Source organism: Vanacampus margaritifer, chromosome 20 (genome assembly GCF_051991255.1).
Source record: "Vanacampus margaritifer isolate UIUO_Vmar chromosome 20, RoL_Vmar_1.0, whole genome shotgun sequence".
Taxonomy (NCBI): Eukaryota; Metazoa; Chordata; class Actinopteri; order Syngnathiformes; family Syngnathidae; genus Vanacampus; species Vanacampus margaritifer.
The window spans coordinates 8,661,936-8,680,000 of NC_135451.1; the positions used below are offsets into that span (position 1 = coordinate 8,661,936).

Here is an 18,065-nt window from a genome sequence, read left to right on the forward strand (position 1 = left end):
GATAGTAATATTAGTCTTACAATTCTTTGATCGATGACGTCATTGGTCAGCTCCACAAAATGACACATTGTGTTATATTTCATGTTTCTCAGCATACACATTTGTTCCATGCATTTCAATTGGTGTCAATTATACGTGGATTTTCGCTATTCGAGGGCCGGGACAGTCCCTTTCCCCTGTGACTGTAGAGTAAATATTTTAAAAAAAAAAAAATAATAAAAAAATAATAATAATTATAGATAGATTGCTTCATCTTCTGATCGACTTGGTGATCGGTTATCGTTATTTTTTCCTTCTCAAAACTCATTGTTGGGCCAAAAAAACCCTCATTGTGTGAAGCCTAATTATTTGTTCCACTTTGTTTATTGATTTAAATACATGTCATTGTGTATTCTCTCAAATATGTATTTTATAAACAAATGGGGGGAAAAAAACAATAGGAAATTGCCATTATGTCGAAATTATATGTCATTCGTTGGTTTAATATAAATTTTGTGTATCAAAAATATTGGTACTTGGTATTGGTGACTACTCAAGAGTTGAGTACTCGTGCTGGTATCAGTTGAAAAAAGTTTTTAAGATTTCACCAACACGTCTGAGTTTGACATTTATTTTGACAGGGTATAAAATACGATAAAAAATAAACATTCAAATAGTTGCATTTTGTTATTTACTTAACTTAAAACTAAGCTTGTGTTTCCAACACCACCTACACTCCATTCCGGAGAGGAAAACTTTCATTCGATTATTTATCCAGATAAATCTACTAAGCCACTTCATCAGTCTCCTCAGTCGTCTTATCTTTTTTTTTTTTTTGTAAATCACGCGGACAAGGACCTTCCTGCTTGGCTTTCCTTACAAAGCGCGACAAGGAAGCAGACAACGTAAAGGGAATTAATGTAACAAAGCAGACCAACAACGCCAATGAAGGAATCATTTATAACCATGATTTATACAGTGAAAGCTAAAAGAGGACACCTTCTGGATTCCATTTCTGGATCATTCACACAGATAAAGGAAAGTACGAACAATGCCTTGTTTAAGGTCTACAATGATTTGATTACTAGACAAAGTGCAATTTCTGCAGAAATTGCGTGGGAATGCTGAAAAGATTTGAATGCATGTGCTTATGAAATCAATTGAAAGATAAATGACTCAAATGTGGTCCAAGCGGGTACAACGTGGTGGAAGGCAATTGCTCGAACCACTGAGCGAAGGTGACTTGTTCAAAATCATGGCTAATGGCGTATTTATTTTATTAAGTGTCATCTGATGCATTTAATCATTTCAGTGACATTATAATGCATTTCTTCATATGTAGTTAGTTGCTTTACATGTACATCACTTAGCATAATAGCAATGGATACATTTGCAATGTACAGTCGAAGGTGGGATTCAAACCCACGACCTGCCCCACTGAGCGGTATCAGACGGGTGGCAGTGGTGTATGTATGGAAGGTGGGCGTGGAAAGTGGGAAAAACGTCAATCCCATTGAAAATGAATGGGGAAAAGTTTTTATTTAACGTTAAATTGTGTGAATACTAAAAAAAAAATTATAATAATAAAAATAAAAATATAAAAAATATAAAAAAATAAATAAAATAAAAAAATTGTGTGAATACTGTAAATCATGTGAAATCAGACGATATATACCCCAAGTTGAAATTTGAACGGTGTAAATCGGAAGTATTATGTGGAATTCAAATAAAAATCACAATAACATATGTGGGAATGCTTCACAATTAATAAAGTTCCAATACCATGTAGTCTTGCTTGGACCACATCCGGTGCTTACTTGCGCATGTTAAATAGTGTGTGTGTATGGTCGCACTTAAAACGGGAGAACGAGAACCGCTGCATTTGGGCAGCTGTGAGCGTTTGAGTGAAAAGGAAACGTGCGCCTGCCTTGTTTTCACGTATGTGACTTTGACGAGATGAATTATTCACCATAACCCTGGGCAGTGGTACGGAGCGCACCTCTGGCCCTGCGTGCGGGTCTGCGAGTCATAAGTGTGCATAAGTGTGCGGTTGCTTCTGTGAGGAGGTTCGAGTATGAACAATAATCCACTATGACAAACTTCTACCGCATGGAATGCTGAATAAATCTACCCGGCAGTAGATTAAAGAGGAACATTGAGAAAGAGAAGAATAAAATATATGAAATCACATAGAAAATGCCACCAGGTAATTTTAGAATGGATGATTAGACCTTTCAATGTGAACACGAGCAATACCTTTTTTTCGACAACAAAATGGCTTTAACTGCTTACAGTATTACTACAATTTGAGCGCATGATTGCTTTATCCTTTGACAAGCTCATAAATCTCAACTTTGAATCTTCCTGAGGATACGTCGGCGCTAAAATCACTTGGGTGACAGGAATCACAGCGGGTGGCGGATCTGTAATGGTCTCCCGGCTTTATCTATTATTTATTACAAATACCCGCAAATGTCATCTGCCTGCCATTGGAGTCTTCCCAAGAGGTCCATTATTAAGAGAAAAGACGATGATGTCATGACATTAAGATCGTAACACTTAATAAAGGTCCAGTCGGACTGCTGTGATGTCATTCATTTTGCTCGCTGGCACAAAGAGGCAACTTCCATTCAAATGTAGGGATTTGCATGCTATGATAATTTAAGTATAATCCATACAAATCCATCAATATATATTTACATGGTGATAGCATTTTATGCATTCAATCGTAATTTTCCAAGTAAGTTTAAGACATAAGTTTAAGGAAAGACCCATATATCTTAATATAGCATTTTCCCTTAAAATGTATTGAAATTAATGTGAGTTTTCTATGGTGATGTCACTATTGAATATTTTTAGAATCAATTATTCAGTCGATTAATTAGATTTGTACTGTACTTTATAAATACTGTTGATTAATGATTGTTGTTTATTTTATATTGTTTAGTGATTAAAAAGGGAGGATTGATGTTATACTTACTCATCAACCTTTTTGAAACTAGTAAAAACAAATGTTTGCAAATTAAACACAAAAGATAATCAGTCTGCTTTCATCAAGGACGACAAAAATCTGTGAATAATTACTGTTGAATGTTAAATGATTACTTATTAAAATAGTTGTTGATTAATTAGATAATCAATTACTTTTCAGATTATTTTTGATAGCTATGTTATTCTATTTTTCTCATTTCTAGTTCTTGAACGCAAAACGGCCGGGAGAACGACAAGTCTGTTGCTTACCATTCATTCGGACTGGCCAACTCATGGATCCATGGTACCGGGTTCTCCCCGATGAATCCCAAGTCATCGTGAGAGCTTGAAGACGATTGGTCCGAGAAGTGGGCAGGAAGCAGTGGCGGCCGGTCATCTTCTATCAACACAATGTCATCCTGTGGCATGTTCACAGTGGGAGAGAGCTGGTATTTACCTATCGACAGACGGCGAGAGGCAGAATGGATAGAGTCAGTCAGTCCTCTTGACTCAAGAAACATTTTATGACTTTTTAACTCATTTGCTCCCAAAAACGTATAAAAACGTTCTATTTTAAATATTGCCATGGTGGTCCCAAAAATATACTTATATGTTTTTTTTTTCATTTTATTTTATTTTTTTATGCTAGAGCATACAGAAGGCGTTGATGCAGCCTCTGACTTGAAGAGGTCGCTTAAAGCAATGGTAGTTATTACAAAAAAAATGCCCAGCAGGTGGCAGCAGAGTATAAGAGATCAACCAAAGGCCATGTTGCAATAATCTCTTTTCTCCAGTGTTTTCAACAGGTTTGTGAATGATGATGAAACTTAGCTATATTCTAATGCTAGTTGCTGCAAATGAAAGAAGAGACGCTAATCTTTCTTTTGGTAAATTCCATGTTTTTATAGCAATATAACACAATATTCTTGCAAAATCAGTCAAAATCCAATATTAGACAAAGTGCAATTTCTGCAGAAGATAGATAAAAGATAAATTATATGAAAATGACAAAGTATTAATTGTAGCTGAAATATAAAAAAATAAAATAAAATAAGACTTGAACTCCAATCTGTCTAACCCTGGGATTACGTGTGTGTTGCGGATCGACTGCGGAATAGCTGCGTCGTGCCGTATAGACCTATTTTCTATTTTTGCCGGACGACGCATCCGTCGGCATCCGTCAAATGGCAAACTAGCACAGAACACATTGAGCGGTATAGGAAGACCGACGCTTTAGTTAGTATATACTGAAAGCTTGCATTGAATTTCAATTTTTAATATAGAATGGAGTAAAAACTTGATAATGACAACTGACATCAAAAGTAATGGATGTGAAATAATTTGACAATGATTAGCATTCAATAATGCATTTGTAGTCAAAAGTTGTCCAAGTGGGGTTTGAAAAATCCAGTAAAACAGCAGGGAGCGAAGGGGGTCGCTTCAGTGAAAATGGCTGCGAGTGAATGAGTTCAAAATAAATAAATGACACATCAAGTAGTAGAATATCAGCAAAAACCTGAAACTAACCTAAACCCAAAATCCCAATGTCACTTAAGCTGGCCAAAGTTGAAAATATGAGCCATTGTTGCCATTCCCCTCCATTATTCTCAGAGGACAAAGACGTGCGGTAGAAGAGCTTTTCTGATTTGTATTCAGTCCTGCGTGACCTTCCCTGCAGCAGACTTCTTTGAATTGCCTCTTTACATCTCCTCAGCAGTCAAAGTCAATAGGAAATGTGCTGCATTGGTTGACACTCAATGGCAAGAGCGGCAGAAGAAGGGTTGTTCAGTCCTATAAGATGTCCCAATGAGGACAGAGGTGGAGGATCCGTTAAAAGAAGTTTTCAAGTTTGAAGGCAAAGTCGAGAGCAGAGTTCAAGTACACATCTGATTACAATTAGACAAAAGTATGTGTATGGGTTTTCATCATCAGAGAGATCTTGATGATTTAATGGTCGAGGAACAACTTGGTACAATATTCGCCCTACTAAAACCTCAAAGTGATTCAAACAGGTATTTCATTTCACAGAGTGCCAACTAATGACAGCTGCATGTTGTGGAAGTCATTTTGAGCAGCAATTATTGCAACCATGAGGTGTATAATTCAGTTTTGAGTTTTAATTGAGTTTGTTGCTGGAACCAAATAAATTAATAACGGGAAAATAAAGATGCAAAACTGACTCATGGCGAGATTGACTCAAATGAACCTTTAACTCAACTCAGGGTACCGTACATTACTGTATATGTCTCATGATATACTATTGTTATATTTAAAACATGTCGAGAATGAAAATGTGTGATAACTGATTCTTGTGTGAGGAATTGGGGGTATTTAGATAGCACATATAAACATATAAATACGTTAATATGTCCGCCAATATTGGACAAGTGAAATGAAGGCAATTTCTCACTCGGGCAGCTTGACAGAGAACCCTGGGTAATTGAATTCATGGCCACTGTAAATCAGCATGGGGAACACCAGTCACAAACTCCAGGCAATTGCTGAAACTGAATGATCTGGGTGAGTGGCTTCAGTTTTGCTGGACGTTAATAACTTACTGGACTTGACGTGATGACGGTGATGTTTAAAACGATAATATCAGGGTTCACATCCATCAGAAAAAAATATTATTATATTATATCATATGATATGATATCATGTAATATTATATGATATGAAATATATCATTTGTAATATTATATGATATGAAATATATCATATTATATTATATTAGTATGTGGATAAGCAAGTATCCACAGAAATTTATGTAGTGCTGATCTGAATAGCTGTCTACGCTACCAATGCTGTATCCCTTGTGATGATAATGTATGACAATGATGAAGCCATGCTTAGTTTGTCGGGTGTTATGCAGTTACTATGTCCCTTGTTATGTGACAATATATGATGACGTATTAGTCAGGCTTAGTTTGTCTAGTCTTATGCTGTTATTATGTTCCTTGTTATGATAATGTATGATGATGATGTATTAGCCATGCTTATTTTGTCTAGTCATGTGCAGTTACTGTGCCCCTTGCTATGGTGATAATGTAGGACGATGATGTATTAGCCATGCTTAGTTTGTCTAGTCTTATGCAGTTACAATGTCCGTTGTTATGTGACAATATATGATGATGTATTAGTCAGGCTTAGTTTGTCTAGTCGTATGCAGTTACTATGCCCTTGTTATGATGATAATGTATGGTGATTATGTATTAGCCACGCTTAGTTTGTCTAGTCATATGCAGTTACTATGCCCGATGACGATGTATTAGCCATGCTTAGTTGGCCTAGTCATATGCAGTTACTATGCCCGATGATGATGTATTAGCCATGCTTAGTTTGTCTAGTCGTATGCAGTTACTATGCCCCTTGTTATAATGATAATGTAGGATGATGATGTATTAGCCATGCTTAGTTTGTCTAGACTTATGCAGTTACTATGTCCATTATGATGATAATGTTGTCAGGTGTTATGCAGTTCTATGTGCACTTAGTTATCCTTAGTTGGACTAATCAGCCAATTTTGTCATTGCATCAAGGTTCCTTAGCTGAGGTTTCCCATGTGTTCTGCATCCAAGAATGCTCACCGTGGTTACTTTTTACTTTGTGATTTTTGCATCCAGCACACTGAAGGTTCTTAGTCAAGGTTTCTCTGTCAAGTCTTTTCTTTCAGGCCATCTAAAATCAAGCCCTGCTCTCCGCTCTTACTTTGTATTTTTGTATATAAAGTTTCCCAACTCCCGTGTCCTGTCTGCGTTTGGTTCCTAAATCCGTAACCTCACGTGACAATAAACTGCTTGTAAACCATCACAAAAGTACAAATGTATAGTATACACGTTTGTGTCCAAATACGATATGTCCCTTAAAAGGGTTGTGGCGATGATTTGTAGATTTGGTTGAGGCAGCCATTTTACAGTGCCACGGCAGGTCATGACCATGGAGTTCAACTGTGGCACTGTAACACTTAAATAATAGTGACGAATCAAACTTTTTGAAGTGATGTGCAGAAGGTGACTTATTAGCACTTTCAGCCATGTTTGGAGGAAGTGAGGTGCTAATGGGACACCTCAATCCAGATTCTAACATGAGACTTTCTGTCACAGTCGGGCTTCTCACTTTACTCTAAGTCGTTAATAAATGCTCAGATTCTGAAACTTTCATTTGTACTGTCAATGGAACTCAAATCAAGAGTGGAAGTCCGTTTTTCCAACTCCACTGAAACACAGTCGGCCTTGGGGCCCAGTTGTGGTCAGCTGTGTGGAAGCGATTTGTTGATATTGAAGCATCAATGTTCGTCCTCCCTTTGGCAGCGAGTGCAGACACAGACAAATGTATTCCTTGGCCAGGGAGACCACCCGGCTACATCCATTCCGATGGATCAGCAGTGCAGTTCACTCTTCTGTTTCTCTGCCTTCCGAGCGAGGTGCCTCCCATTGAGACATTGAGCTCTGGGGTGAGAGGTCACACTAATAGGACTGATCCATCTTCTTGCCTCCATCTGTGTCCATCACACGTACTTCTACTTTCTGCTCTCTGGTCTTATTTTTCCCTTGTGGTTTCATAGTCTTGGGCGTTTTATGGCCTATTGATCAGAGTGATGGAGGGGTTATTCGTTAACCCGTGTTGCCATAGCGATCAGTCCGATGCAAGTATTGCAATGGGTAATTTCGCTAAGTACGGTACGCACAGGTGAAAATTAATGCTCCGTGACTAAGGGGGAACACTGTTAGGATATTGCGTCTCTGTTCCTCAAGGGATTTTGTCATCAATGGAAATGGACAGAACATTAAGTTGAGAGACAATTTTTTTGATCGCTTCCAGGTGGATCGGTGCAGCGTCTGCAGTGATGCGGACGCTGTATCGGTCCGTTGTGGTGAAGAAGGAGCTGAGCCGAAAGGCAAAGCTCTCGATTTACCGGTCGATCTACGTTCCTGCCCTCACCTATGGTCACGAGCTGTGGGTCGTGACCGAAAGAACAAGATCCCGGATACAAGCGGCCGAAATGAGTTTCCTCCGCAGGGTAGCCGGGCTCTCCCTTAGAGATAGGGTGAGAAGCTCGGTCATCTGGGACTCAGCGTCGAGCCGCTACTCCTCCATGTTGAGAGGAACCAGTTGAGGTGGCTCGGGCATCTGGTTCGGTTGCCTCCTGGACGCCTCCCTACCGGCGGGAGGCCCCCGGGGACGACCCAGGACACGCTGGAGAGACTACGTCTCTCAGCTGGCCTTGGAACGCCTTGGGAGCTGGGTGAAGTGGCTGGGGAGAGGGAAGTCTGGGCTTCCCTGCTAAAGCCAGGGATGTGATTTGACCAAAGTGAAATTATCTGAAAATTTAGCCGGGGGTCTGGGGGCCGCTGGCACCCAGCTAGGTCCAGGGCAGTGCCCTGGTGGGGGGACAAGGCCCGGAGCCCGGGTTTTCCGTGTTTTTAAGTACTTTCAATGCACTCACATGACAAAGAAATAGACAAAACAACAGCATAAATTTTCAATGTATATTGAACTATCCCATATAAAATGGCAGTTTTAGTCAACTCAAAATCAGTCACATTCAAAAACATTGGACTGCCTTTGCTTTTAAAAACTATCACTGAGAATATCATCATATCTAACTAATGTGATTACTAAAGTTAACACATAAATAATGTTGAAGAGTTCAAATTTCATGAACAAATAATTATATCATGACCAAATGAAAAGTAACTCATATTAGAGCATACCACAAATGTCTTTGTTATAGCAGAAGATGTTATCTGTCGGAGTCATGTGCATACACAATGAACTACTAGAAAGAAAAAAAAAAAATCTAAATTTTTTTTTTGGGGGGGGGGGATAAAAAAAGCGGAATTCCGCGAATTAGCGGAAAAATCACATCCCTGTAAAGCTGCTGCCCCCGCGACCCGACCCCGGATAAGCCGAATTGAAGACGGACGGACGGACAATTTTTTTCAACTTCTGAACTAAATACAATGGATCACAAGTAGTGAGTAGTGCAACTCAGAAGATGTCCAATATTTTCTTCACCAATTGAGTAATAGTCCTGCAAAGACTTTTAGTTTGAGTATCCCAGGATATTTTATCACAATAATGAATCTCGAAGGACGGTTCCCTTTTGGGCTATCACAAAAAGATGTTCTTTCCTGTGCGCCAACAAGTTTTTCATTCATCTTCTTCCCACGTACAGCTCCCCACACCCTGTTTTGGAACCCTGGTCAAATGGTCACATTAAGAAACCGTGTTGGATCGCGGGCTTCAATTTTCACCTCAGCATGTGAACTTGACACCCAGCAGCAGTTTTCAGTCAGACAGAACGGAAGGTAACGCCGGGGTGTGATAACAACCTTTGCATCCTCGCCCGACTGTCACTGTCACACTGTGTGCACGCTGGAAATTTCACTCCACTTCATAGTTCTCCTCCACGAACCCAATTATGTTCTGTTTTCTCTATAAGAAACAAAGTCCTGTCCTTAGACTCCCCAAAGGCAAAAGGGTGGGTGGTTAGAACGAAAGAATAGAAGTAAATTGTCAGAAACTCATTTAATTTGAGCCGGGAGTCGGGCAGAACATACTGCACTTCACCCCTGCTAGTTATGGATTCAGCCTAGAGCCTTGCGCATGTGTGACGACAAAGCTGACAATATCACAGCACTGCATGCTTTACTGAAGAAAACGGGGAATTGGATTGCCTCTGACTATTAATATCTAGATGTGTGAGTCTGTGAGGTTCATGGATACACAACAACACACAAACATGCAGAGGGTCTGAATGATGGGTCAAAAAAAAAAAAAACTCAGCTAAGAACAAGGGTAACTTACAGTGTAATCAACAATAGCATCAAATGTCATGTCAGGCTGTCCTCATGTGAAATAAATATAAGAATATTGTGTGAAAAAGCAACTTCAAGAGCTCTACATGAATAACAACAAGTAATATCACAATTTTCTTCTACGATTCTCATATCATACAAAACTTGATATACGGTCTAGCGACATGGATGTGATCCAAAACGACCCAAGCGTGGGTGTCTGTCCAGCCTGTGTGATAATTCACCAGTTCTACACTCCGTATCGAGCTGTCAGTCAAGGCCCAGCGGCTGCGTGCATCGTGACCTTGCAAAGCCACATTTAACATCTGCCCCTCCAACCACAACTGTCACATCTCTCACACACACACTCAATTTTTTTCTAACTAGACCAAAATGAAATTGCGTATCCACTACAGTAGGTGGCAGTGGTGTGTCCAGTCGCAGCGAGTTCACAATTTAATAGACAAATTATACTAGGGTGGCAAAGAGAATTATTATTATTATTTAAAAAAAAATAAATTGGGAGGGGGGGGGGATATTTTCTTCCTTGGGGGGCATAACAAAAATAATTGAGAAGCATATTTAAAAGTAGAATTTGCTGCTAAGCATAAAACTCAACCCTTTTTAAGACTTAATAATAACATTTGTTTGGATCACCGAAAAATGTGATGTTCTATTTCAAATAATGCCATGCAAAGCAATACAATAATACAGAAATCGATGAGATGTATAGAAGATGGATGGGTGGATAGAATGCTGCACTGCACATCGGATCCAAGTCTAAATAACTTTGGAATTAAACATGTTGTTATTGTGCTCTTGCTGTCACATTCTTTTCTTAATATCAATAATAGCTTCCATCAGTCTGCCCCAGGGTAGTTTACCGCGTGTGAATATGGTACGTGTATAATCCATCTTCTGTGACGCGTCTTTGAGTGTCCAAAAAAGCGCTATATAAATCTGATGCATTATTATTATTATTATTATTATTACTATTATTATTATTATTATTGTGAGAATGCTTCCAGCCGATTTACACCATTCAAATTTCAACTTGCTTAAAACATTCAAGCCATCTTGGGAAAATATAATCTGATTTTGGATAATTTAACGTTTAATATAAACTTTTTTCCCCATTCATTTTCAATGGGACAGACGTTAAAAGTTTTGATGTGCGAAAAAACTCCTAAATACTACATCCGATTAACACCATTCGCCATGTGCAGTTTCATTTTTTGGCCCACAAGTGGCAGTAGTGATCCAAAATTGTATTTCCTGAATTCAGCAGCTTAAACATTCGTTTTTTTCAATGTCATTTAACATTATTGTTATAATAAAGCATTCCACATGCATTCAAATATTAGTATTCAGCTATTAGCATTCCCACGCACTTTCTCCAGAAATTGCACTTTGTCTAGTTATAATAATTATTATTATTATTAAATTATGTTGTTCTACAGCAGAGAAAGAATGAAAGAAAGAAAGAAAGAAAGAAAGAAAGAAAGACACTCTACTACTGAGTTATGCCGCCACAAAATCAAAAAAGAAAGACTGAAAAAAAAAGAAGGTATTTCACTTGTTGAGTATCTTGCTCAAGGACACCTACCTCAACATGAAACAACCGCTCCACCAAATAAAAATGAAAAAAAAGATAAGAAAAAATAAAAATACCCACACTGTTACAGTCCTTTTCAAGTGGGAATGTTTAGTAAAAAATGTATAATTATTGTAAAATAATTTATATTGTACATGTTTGGTCAAATGATGAGCTGCTTTATAGAATAAATGCCTACCTAAAACAAGTTCTATATTTCTGTTTCTAAATTCAAGTAGTGTCTCCCGCATTGTTGGAGCAAAGAAAGCCTGTCATAGCCAGTCGGCACGGGTTAATGAGAGCAAGGCTCAGAGGCAGCCTGAAGACAAAGAAGAAAACAGATTGACATTTTGCTCGCAGTTACAAAAGTCACAGATCTGAGACAACCGCTGAGCTTTAGTTGTGATGTGAACTTTCCTGCTTCAACACACACTCCCAACCTTCTTCTTCAAACTTTTCCATTTGACCCATTTGACTGCGAGTTTGCAGGATGAGATGAGCAGCAGGCACCCTTGAAGTCTCGGATGGAGAGAAACTTTTTTTTTTTTTGCCCACAGTTACCGCTTTTGATCACTCATACGAGCCTGTGTCAGAACAGCCAGTGGAATAAATATACGAAAACCCAATCAATTTGGATTTATTTTATTTATTTAACAGATGAAAGACTAGCTAAAAAAAAAAAAGGAGCTTGGGTGTCAAAGGTATGGAGTCAATGTCAGGCCTATTGATCTGGAGGTTTAATTAACCATCAGAAGAGTCTGACTGACACAGCCTCTGATCTCCTATCATCAGCGGCAGAGTGGCACCACTCGGACTCAACTTGTGCGCGTGCGACAGGCGTGCAAATGCGAAAGGGTGGGATTGCGAAAAGGTGAAGATCATCGACCGATGACAATGTCACCCCCATTTGCTGCGTGGAGCTGGCGAAAAGTCAAGTGCCTCAAGATGGGCTCAAGCTGGAATTGGAACGGAGCGAGAATAGATGAAAGAAGTGATGCAAATGATATGAAAAAAGAGACAATGGAAAAGCATAATTTGAGGATGGCGAGATGAAAAATGGCTTCATTCCATCATCCCGTAAAAACGCACCCTCCCCTCAACCTGGCTTGTGAAAGGCACATCGATAGCGAGATGACAGCGGTGACTGCTGGTGGATTGAATTGCCAATTCCAATACGCGCAAAGAGCTAAGATGTCAGCCAGTTGATGTCAGCTGGCAAGATGGGGGAATTGGCTTGAGTGAAACCAGTCAGCGGTGGAGCGAACGCAAGGGGAGATTAGCGATGACGCTAATCCCTTTGGGGCTTGAATGGTGAAACGTGGTGTGCACCTTGAGACGCGGGGGCTATGGGGGTGCGAATAAGGCTGTGAGAGCGTACTGGGGGGATTTAATCGAGGCGAGCAGACTGTTATGGAAGCTGGGGAAGAGGCTGAAATTGATCATGAGATGGCCAAGTGCAAGTAGACAAATAATGAAGAAAGTCGATATAAAAAATGACAAACCTTTTTAGGAAGGCAAGCAGAAATTATTGGGAAAAACTGGATTAAACAGAATAAATTAAACGCTCAAATTTAAAATCATTTTCCAGTTCAAGACCCAATTTAAAGTCCAATTTGTCTTCTCCTAAAATTAAAATACGTTATGTGTTTATGTCATAACGTTAATGTCCATAAAAATTTACCATCCAACCATTTTTGAAATTGCTCATCCTTAACTCATTCAAACCCAAAAACGTTTTTTTAATAATGTGTCCTTCACTCCCAAAAACATATTTATACGTTTTTGTGTTTTTTAATGCAACAGCATACAGAAGACGTTGATGCAGCTTCTGACATGAAGAGGTGGCTTGAAGCAATGGTAGTTATTGCCAAAAAACGGCCAGCAGGGGGCAGCAGAGTATAAGAGATCAACCAGGGCCATGTTGCAAACAAGCTCTTTTTGCCAGTGTTTTCAACAAAAATGTGAATAATGATTAAACGTAACTATATTCTAATGCTAATTACTGCAAAACGGAAATAGGCTGATGAAAGAAAAGACTCTCATCTTTCTTTTGGTAGGTTCGATGTTTTTTTTTTAGCAATAGACCACAATATTCTGTGGGACTTGCAAAATCAGTCAAAATCCAGTAAAACAGCCGGGAGCGAAAATGGCTGGGAGTGAATAAGTTAAGAGTAATACACTTTGTACTAGTTCAGTTACAGTAACTGTGCTTAAAGAGAGCAGAGAAAACATGTATTTCAAGTGACCTTGACTTACCAATGCGTCCAACTGAATTTGCTAGTGGTGTGTCAAAGGCCTCAATGCTTTCATACAGGGAGTGGGAAATCCGACGCTCTTGGTTATTCTGAAGGCTGTAAGGGTTTACAGGATGGCCCTGCGTAGGTGGACTTCCAGGAACCTCCTGCAGAAAACAAGAACGGGAAAGTATGAAGCTTAGACATACTGTAGGTACACCGCCATGATTTAGTGATGGGGTGGAGTGCTCGCCTCCCAACCGAAAGGTTGCGGGTTTAATCCGATGCCTCTGTGACTACGTCGAAGTATCCTCGAGCAAGATACTGAACCCATTATTCTTTACTCCCCCTCCTTAGTGTCACCCTTTTTTTTTACCTAAGATCTTGGAAAGCTTGTTTTTATGTTTCCTGGACACGTTGTGCCTGTTAAGTCAATTTAAAAAATCAAAAGGTGTATTTACAATAAAATCATTGTACGCTTTAAGAAAGTGCTCATATGACTGTTTGACACAATGCTGCTCTCCAAAATCATGTTAGTGGGACCGATCTCAGCTTGTGTCAGTCTTTTCTGGCTCAGCAGTGTGAAGCGCTTCCTGCAGTGAGCTGAGCTGGCCAAAAGCCGATAAAAACTCCATGGATTTCCCATGGGCCGATTGGCAGCTGTCTCAAACGATAAATCCGGAACAAGTGACATTTGTCATGTGGCCAATGTGCAGGCCTGCTAGTTACTCTCAGACACAGTTTTGTGTTACGCTTAGTATGATCATTCTGCTGCAGTTATTTATTTATTCAGGTATCATTTCCAGTTTTGATGGAATATCACACAAAAGTGAACCGAACGGTTTGGCATATGCACAAAGAGCTGCCAAAAAACAAGAGAAAAAAGTCCCTGTATAGAGCGTTTTTTTTTTTTTTACACAGACCTTCCTTAAAGTCTCGACTCTATAACTCAAGTATGCTTTGAACCGAGTCTCTAGATAATACAGTATTGATGTCCAACATTTATTTTCTGGATTGCAGCCAAGAGTAATAGACAGAAACGATGGCTTCAGACAAAAACAGGAGGTCAAGAAAGGGAATCTTTGGCGCAAACAGTGATGAAAGTTGTGATTTGCATGATCTGAGGTTCCTCTAAATGATGAGTGCTGCCATGTTAGGCTCTCAAGGGAGTGGCACAACCTGGCTAGAGATTGGAGATGCACGCAAGCCAACTGGGACTTTTTAATAAAAGGGAGTGGTTTAAATAGGGTTGAAAAAGCAGCACTTTAGCTGAACAACATTGATGAAAGCAAAAACAGAGCACGGCTGTGAGTTTGCGTGCATTAAATGAATGACAAAGAATCTCACTTTTGTGCATCTGATTTTAATTGACTCTGAATTCTGTGCTAAAACTTAATCACTCTGACATTGTTTACCGACTTGGGACAATTTACACCGAAAGCAGAGATGTTCATGAAAATCCCGAGACTGCAGACAATACTATGCCAGAGTAGTAATCAAACATTTAGGTCTCCTCCAAGAGGACCCCTTCAACGATTGCATTATTTAGCACAAGCATCAATTAGCTAAAACTTCGAGCCCAGAGAGGTTGTTTGCAGAAAGTGGAATGTTTGTCTCTTTTATTTTTGGGCTGCGATGGCAGGTGGGGATGGTCAGTAAACACTATAATTAAAATATGCCATGTGAACAGCAGAGGTGCATTGCATGGAGTTCCCTGTCGGAAGACAGAACTTGGCTGTTTATGCTGATTACAACCCTTCCACAGTTGATGGAGGTCCATGTAAAACTAACACACTGGTTAGTGGAAATCCAAATAAATCGGGCCTCCTTCACCAATTGCTCTCAACCCTAACCTTAACCCCAACCCAATCAACTAATTCAAACCTCCGAAAAACATATGAATAAATTTTTTATATTTTGTCCTGCACTCCCAAAAACATATTTATACGTTTTTTTTAATTCTTTTTTTTAATTATTTTTTTATGGTAGAGCATACAGAAGGCTTTGATGCAGAGTCTGACCTGAAGAAGTCGCTTATAGCAATGGTAGTTACTACAAAAACCATCCAGCAGGTGCCAGCAGAGTATAAGAGATCATTTTGGAACAAGCTCTTTTTCCCAATGTTTTCAACAGATTTGCGAATAATGATGAAATTTAGCTATATTCTAATGTGAATTGCTGCAAAACAGAAACAGATACAAGTCTACTTTTTCCCGTTAAAAGAAGAGACTCTAATCTTTATTTTGGTTGTTTTCATGTTTTTATAGCAATAGAACACAACATTCTGTTGGCCTTCCAAAATCAGTAAAAAAAAAAAAACAGCCGGGAGCAAAGGGCGTTGCTTCGGTGAAAATTGCTGGGAGTGAATGAGTTAATAAGCAATCAGTTACACAGAAGCAAGATTTCGATCACCTAATCGACTATAGTACCCGTCTCAAATATGCAGAGATTATAGCGACCGTAGTCAGAAAAATTAAATGAGATTTTTTTTAGGGAAATGTGTTCAGTAATCTTTGGAACGAAACAAAATTTTATATAGCACACACACATACATATAACCTTACTGTAGTTAAAATATGTACCGGTTGGTGCCGTTTGAGGTGCTATCACATTTTTGTGTTTCTTTAAGCCTTTCTTCTAATCAATTTTTGTCACCTCAGCAAGTGTTTAATCTGCCCTAATCTAGTCTTCTTCAGAGTGGATTAACCTGTAGACTGAGCAGTAAAAAAAAAGAAAAAAAAAAGAAAACGGTGTGTTTATTTCTAGTTTGATGCATCACATACAGTACGTACTGTATACGCGCCTGTATTTCTCTGGGGCAACATTTGTAGTCAAATACAAACTCATACACATTGCTTTGGCCTCTCTGTCAGCATCTCTCTGACCTTCAGTTGCAGTGAGAGCGAGTGTTGACAGAGAGTCTTAAACTGTCACCTACGGCTAATAATGTCAAGTCTGTTGCCATTTACTGGCCCTCCTATCCGAGCTTCTGCCTGTTGCCATAGCCCTAATCCAGTCACCTCTACCATGATGCTGTAATTACAGACTTAAGATGCTGCATCTTGCCGCAGGCGCAGGCCACATCTCTACAGGCAGATACCTCATTTCCATTCGTTTATCACATCTAGCGCTTCGTGGCAATTTCAATTTTATTATCTGTGTAGGAAGAATTGATGACAGGCACAACATTTAAAGTTGCCGTACACAGGAAAAATGTGTGTTTTCATATGTACAGTACACCGACAGACGATGCTAGCTATGTTACCAGATACCAAAATTTCACCAGTGTGGTCCTACACTGGGGCCAGGAAGCCTACTTAACCACCAGATTCAATATATTATTTCTCAATTGGTCCTATTGAGTCTCCCCTGCTTCTCCTAAACGAGTTAGGACTCGGAGAGCAGGCAGGGAATTCAAGGGGCGGCAGCGCTAGAATTGTATTTCTGCTACTCTGCTTCCTCTACTATGTTTTGCGCACAAATTGGTGAGTACGCGCGGCATTGTTATTAGCAGGCTACCTACCAGTGCTTTCGTTATTGTGTCAAAATATGCATTAAAAAAGTCTTAATGTCTGCTGTATTGCAAAGGGATGTAGCAATGAGCGTTGACATCATGTTACAATATAAAAAAAGCAGCACATCTGTTTTCCATTTGTGCGGTTCTAGCACCCTCCGGTGGATAATGTATTCGTGCGGCTTCATTTTTACCAGGCATGTTTTGGCCACCTACGTTTAAGAACCTCGCTAATCACCAAAAGAATGGGAATGTATATTTGGTTATCGTTACATGCCTCGTATTGAATTAATTAAGAAATTAGAAATAGTTGAATATTTTACATTTTCAAAATTATATACCTATATATATATATATGCCTATAGAAAGAAAAAGAATAAGAATAAGAACAAGAACAATATTAGAAGAAGAAAATACAAAGATTAGAAGAAGAATATTAGAAAAAGATAAGAAGTAGAAGAAGAAAAAGTTTAGAAGAAGAAGAAAATTAGAAGTAGAAGAAGATTAGAAGTTTTTTTTTTGTGCTTTCTTTATTCATTTAAACTCCAACGTTCAATTCAAACTGAGCACACAAACCAGAAGGGTGCTGTCAAACAAGACACAAGAAAAAAGAAAACACACAAAACAAACAAAACAAAAACAAAAAACCCCAAAAGGTCTAATTAGACAGTACATTTTTTAAGGTATTAAATACCGACAAGGCTTGCTTCGTCTTAACCCTCCTCAATGTCCTTCCAAACCCTTCAATTTCCTTACAATAAATCATAAACAAAGGTCAACATTTAAAGAAGATTAAAAGAAGAAGAAGAAGAAGTGTTACAGAAAATGGACAATTTGATATACTTTGATATCTCCAGTATTATCATTATATATTTTTGTATCACTATAATAAATGCCATGTCAGTCATTTTGCTTCCTTGTTAGCCAGCATCTCATGGTTTTAAGTTCTCCTGCAGCAGTGGTCAGCTCAATAC

At 39.0% G+C, this 18,065-nt stretch overlaps 1 protein-coding gene across 2 annotated transcripts in view; it reads right to left on the bottom strand.

Annotated features, from left to right (window-relative positions):
* LOC144040306 (partitioning defective 3 homolog) overlaps window positions 1-18,065 on the bottom strand; it is a 284,979-nt gene that overhangs the window by 117,237 nt on the left and 149,677 nt on the right. For both annotated transcript variants that reach the window (XM_077554419.1, XM_077554418.1), the window contains 2 exons: window positions 13,600-13,744; window positions 3,220-3,406 (listed from right to left, as the gene is read on the bottom strand). In XM_077554419.1, the coding sequence (XP_077410545.1) occupies window positions 3,220-3,406; window positions 13,600-13,744 (332 nt within the window). The remainder of the gene's footprint in view (window positions 1-3,219; window positions 3,407-13,599; window positions 13,745-18,065) is intronic.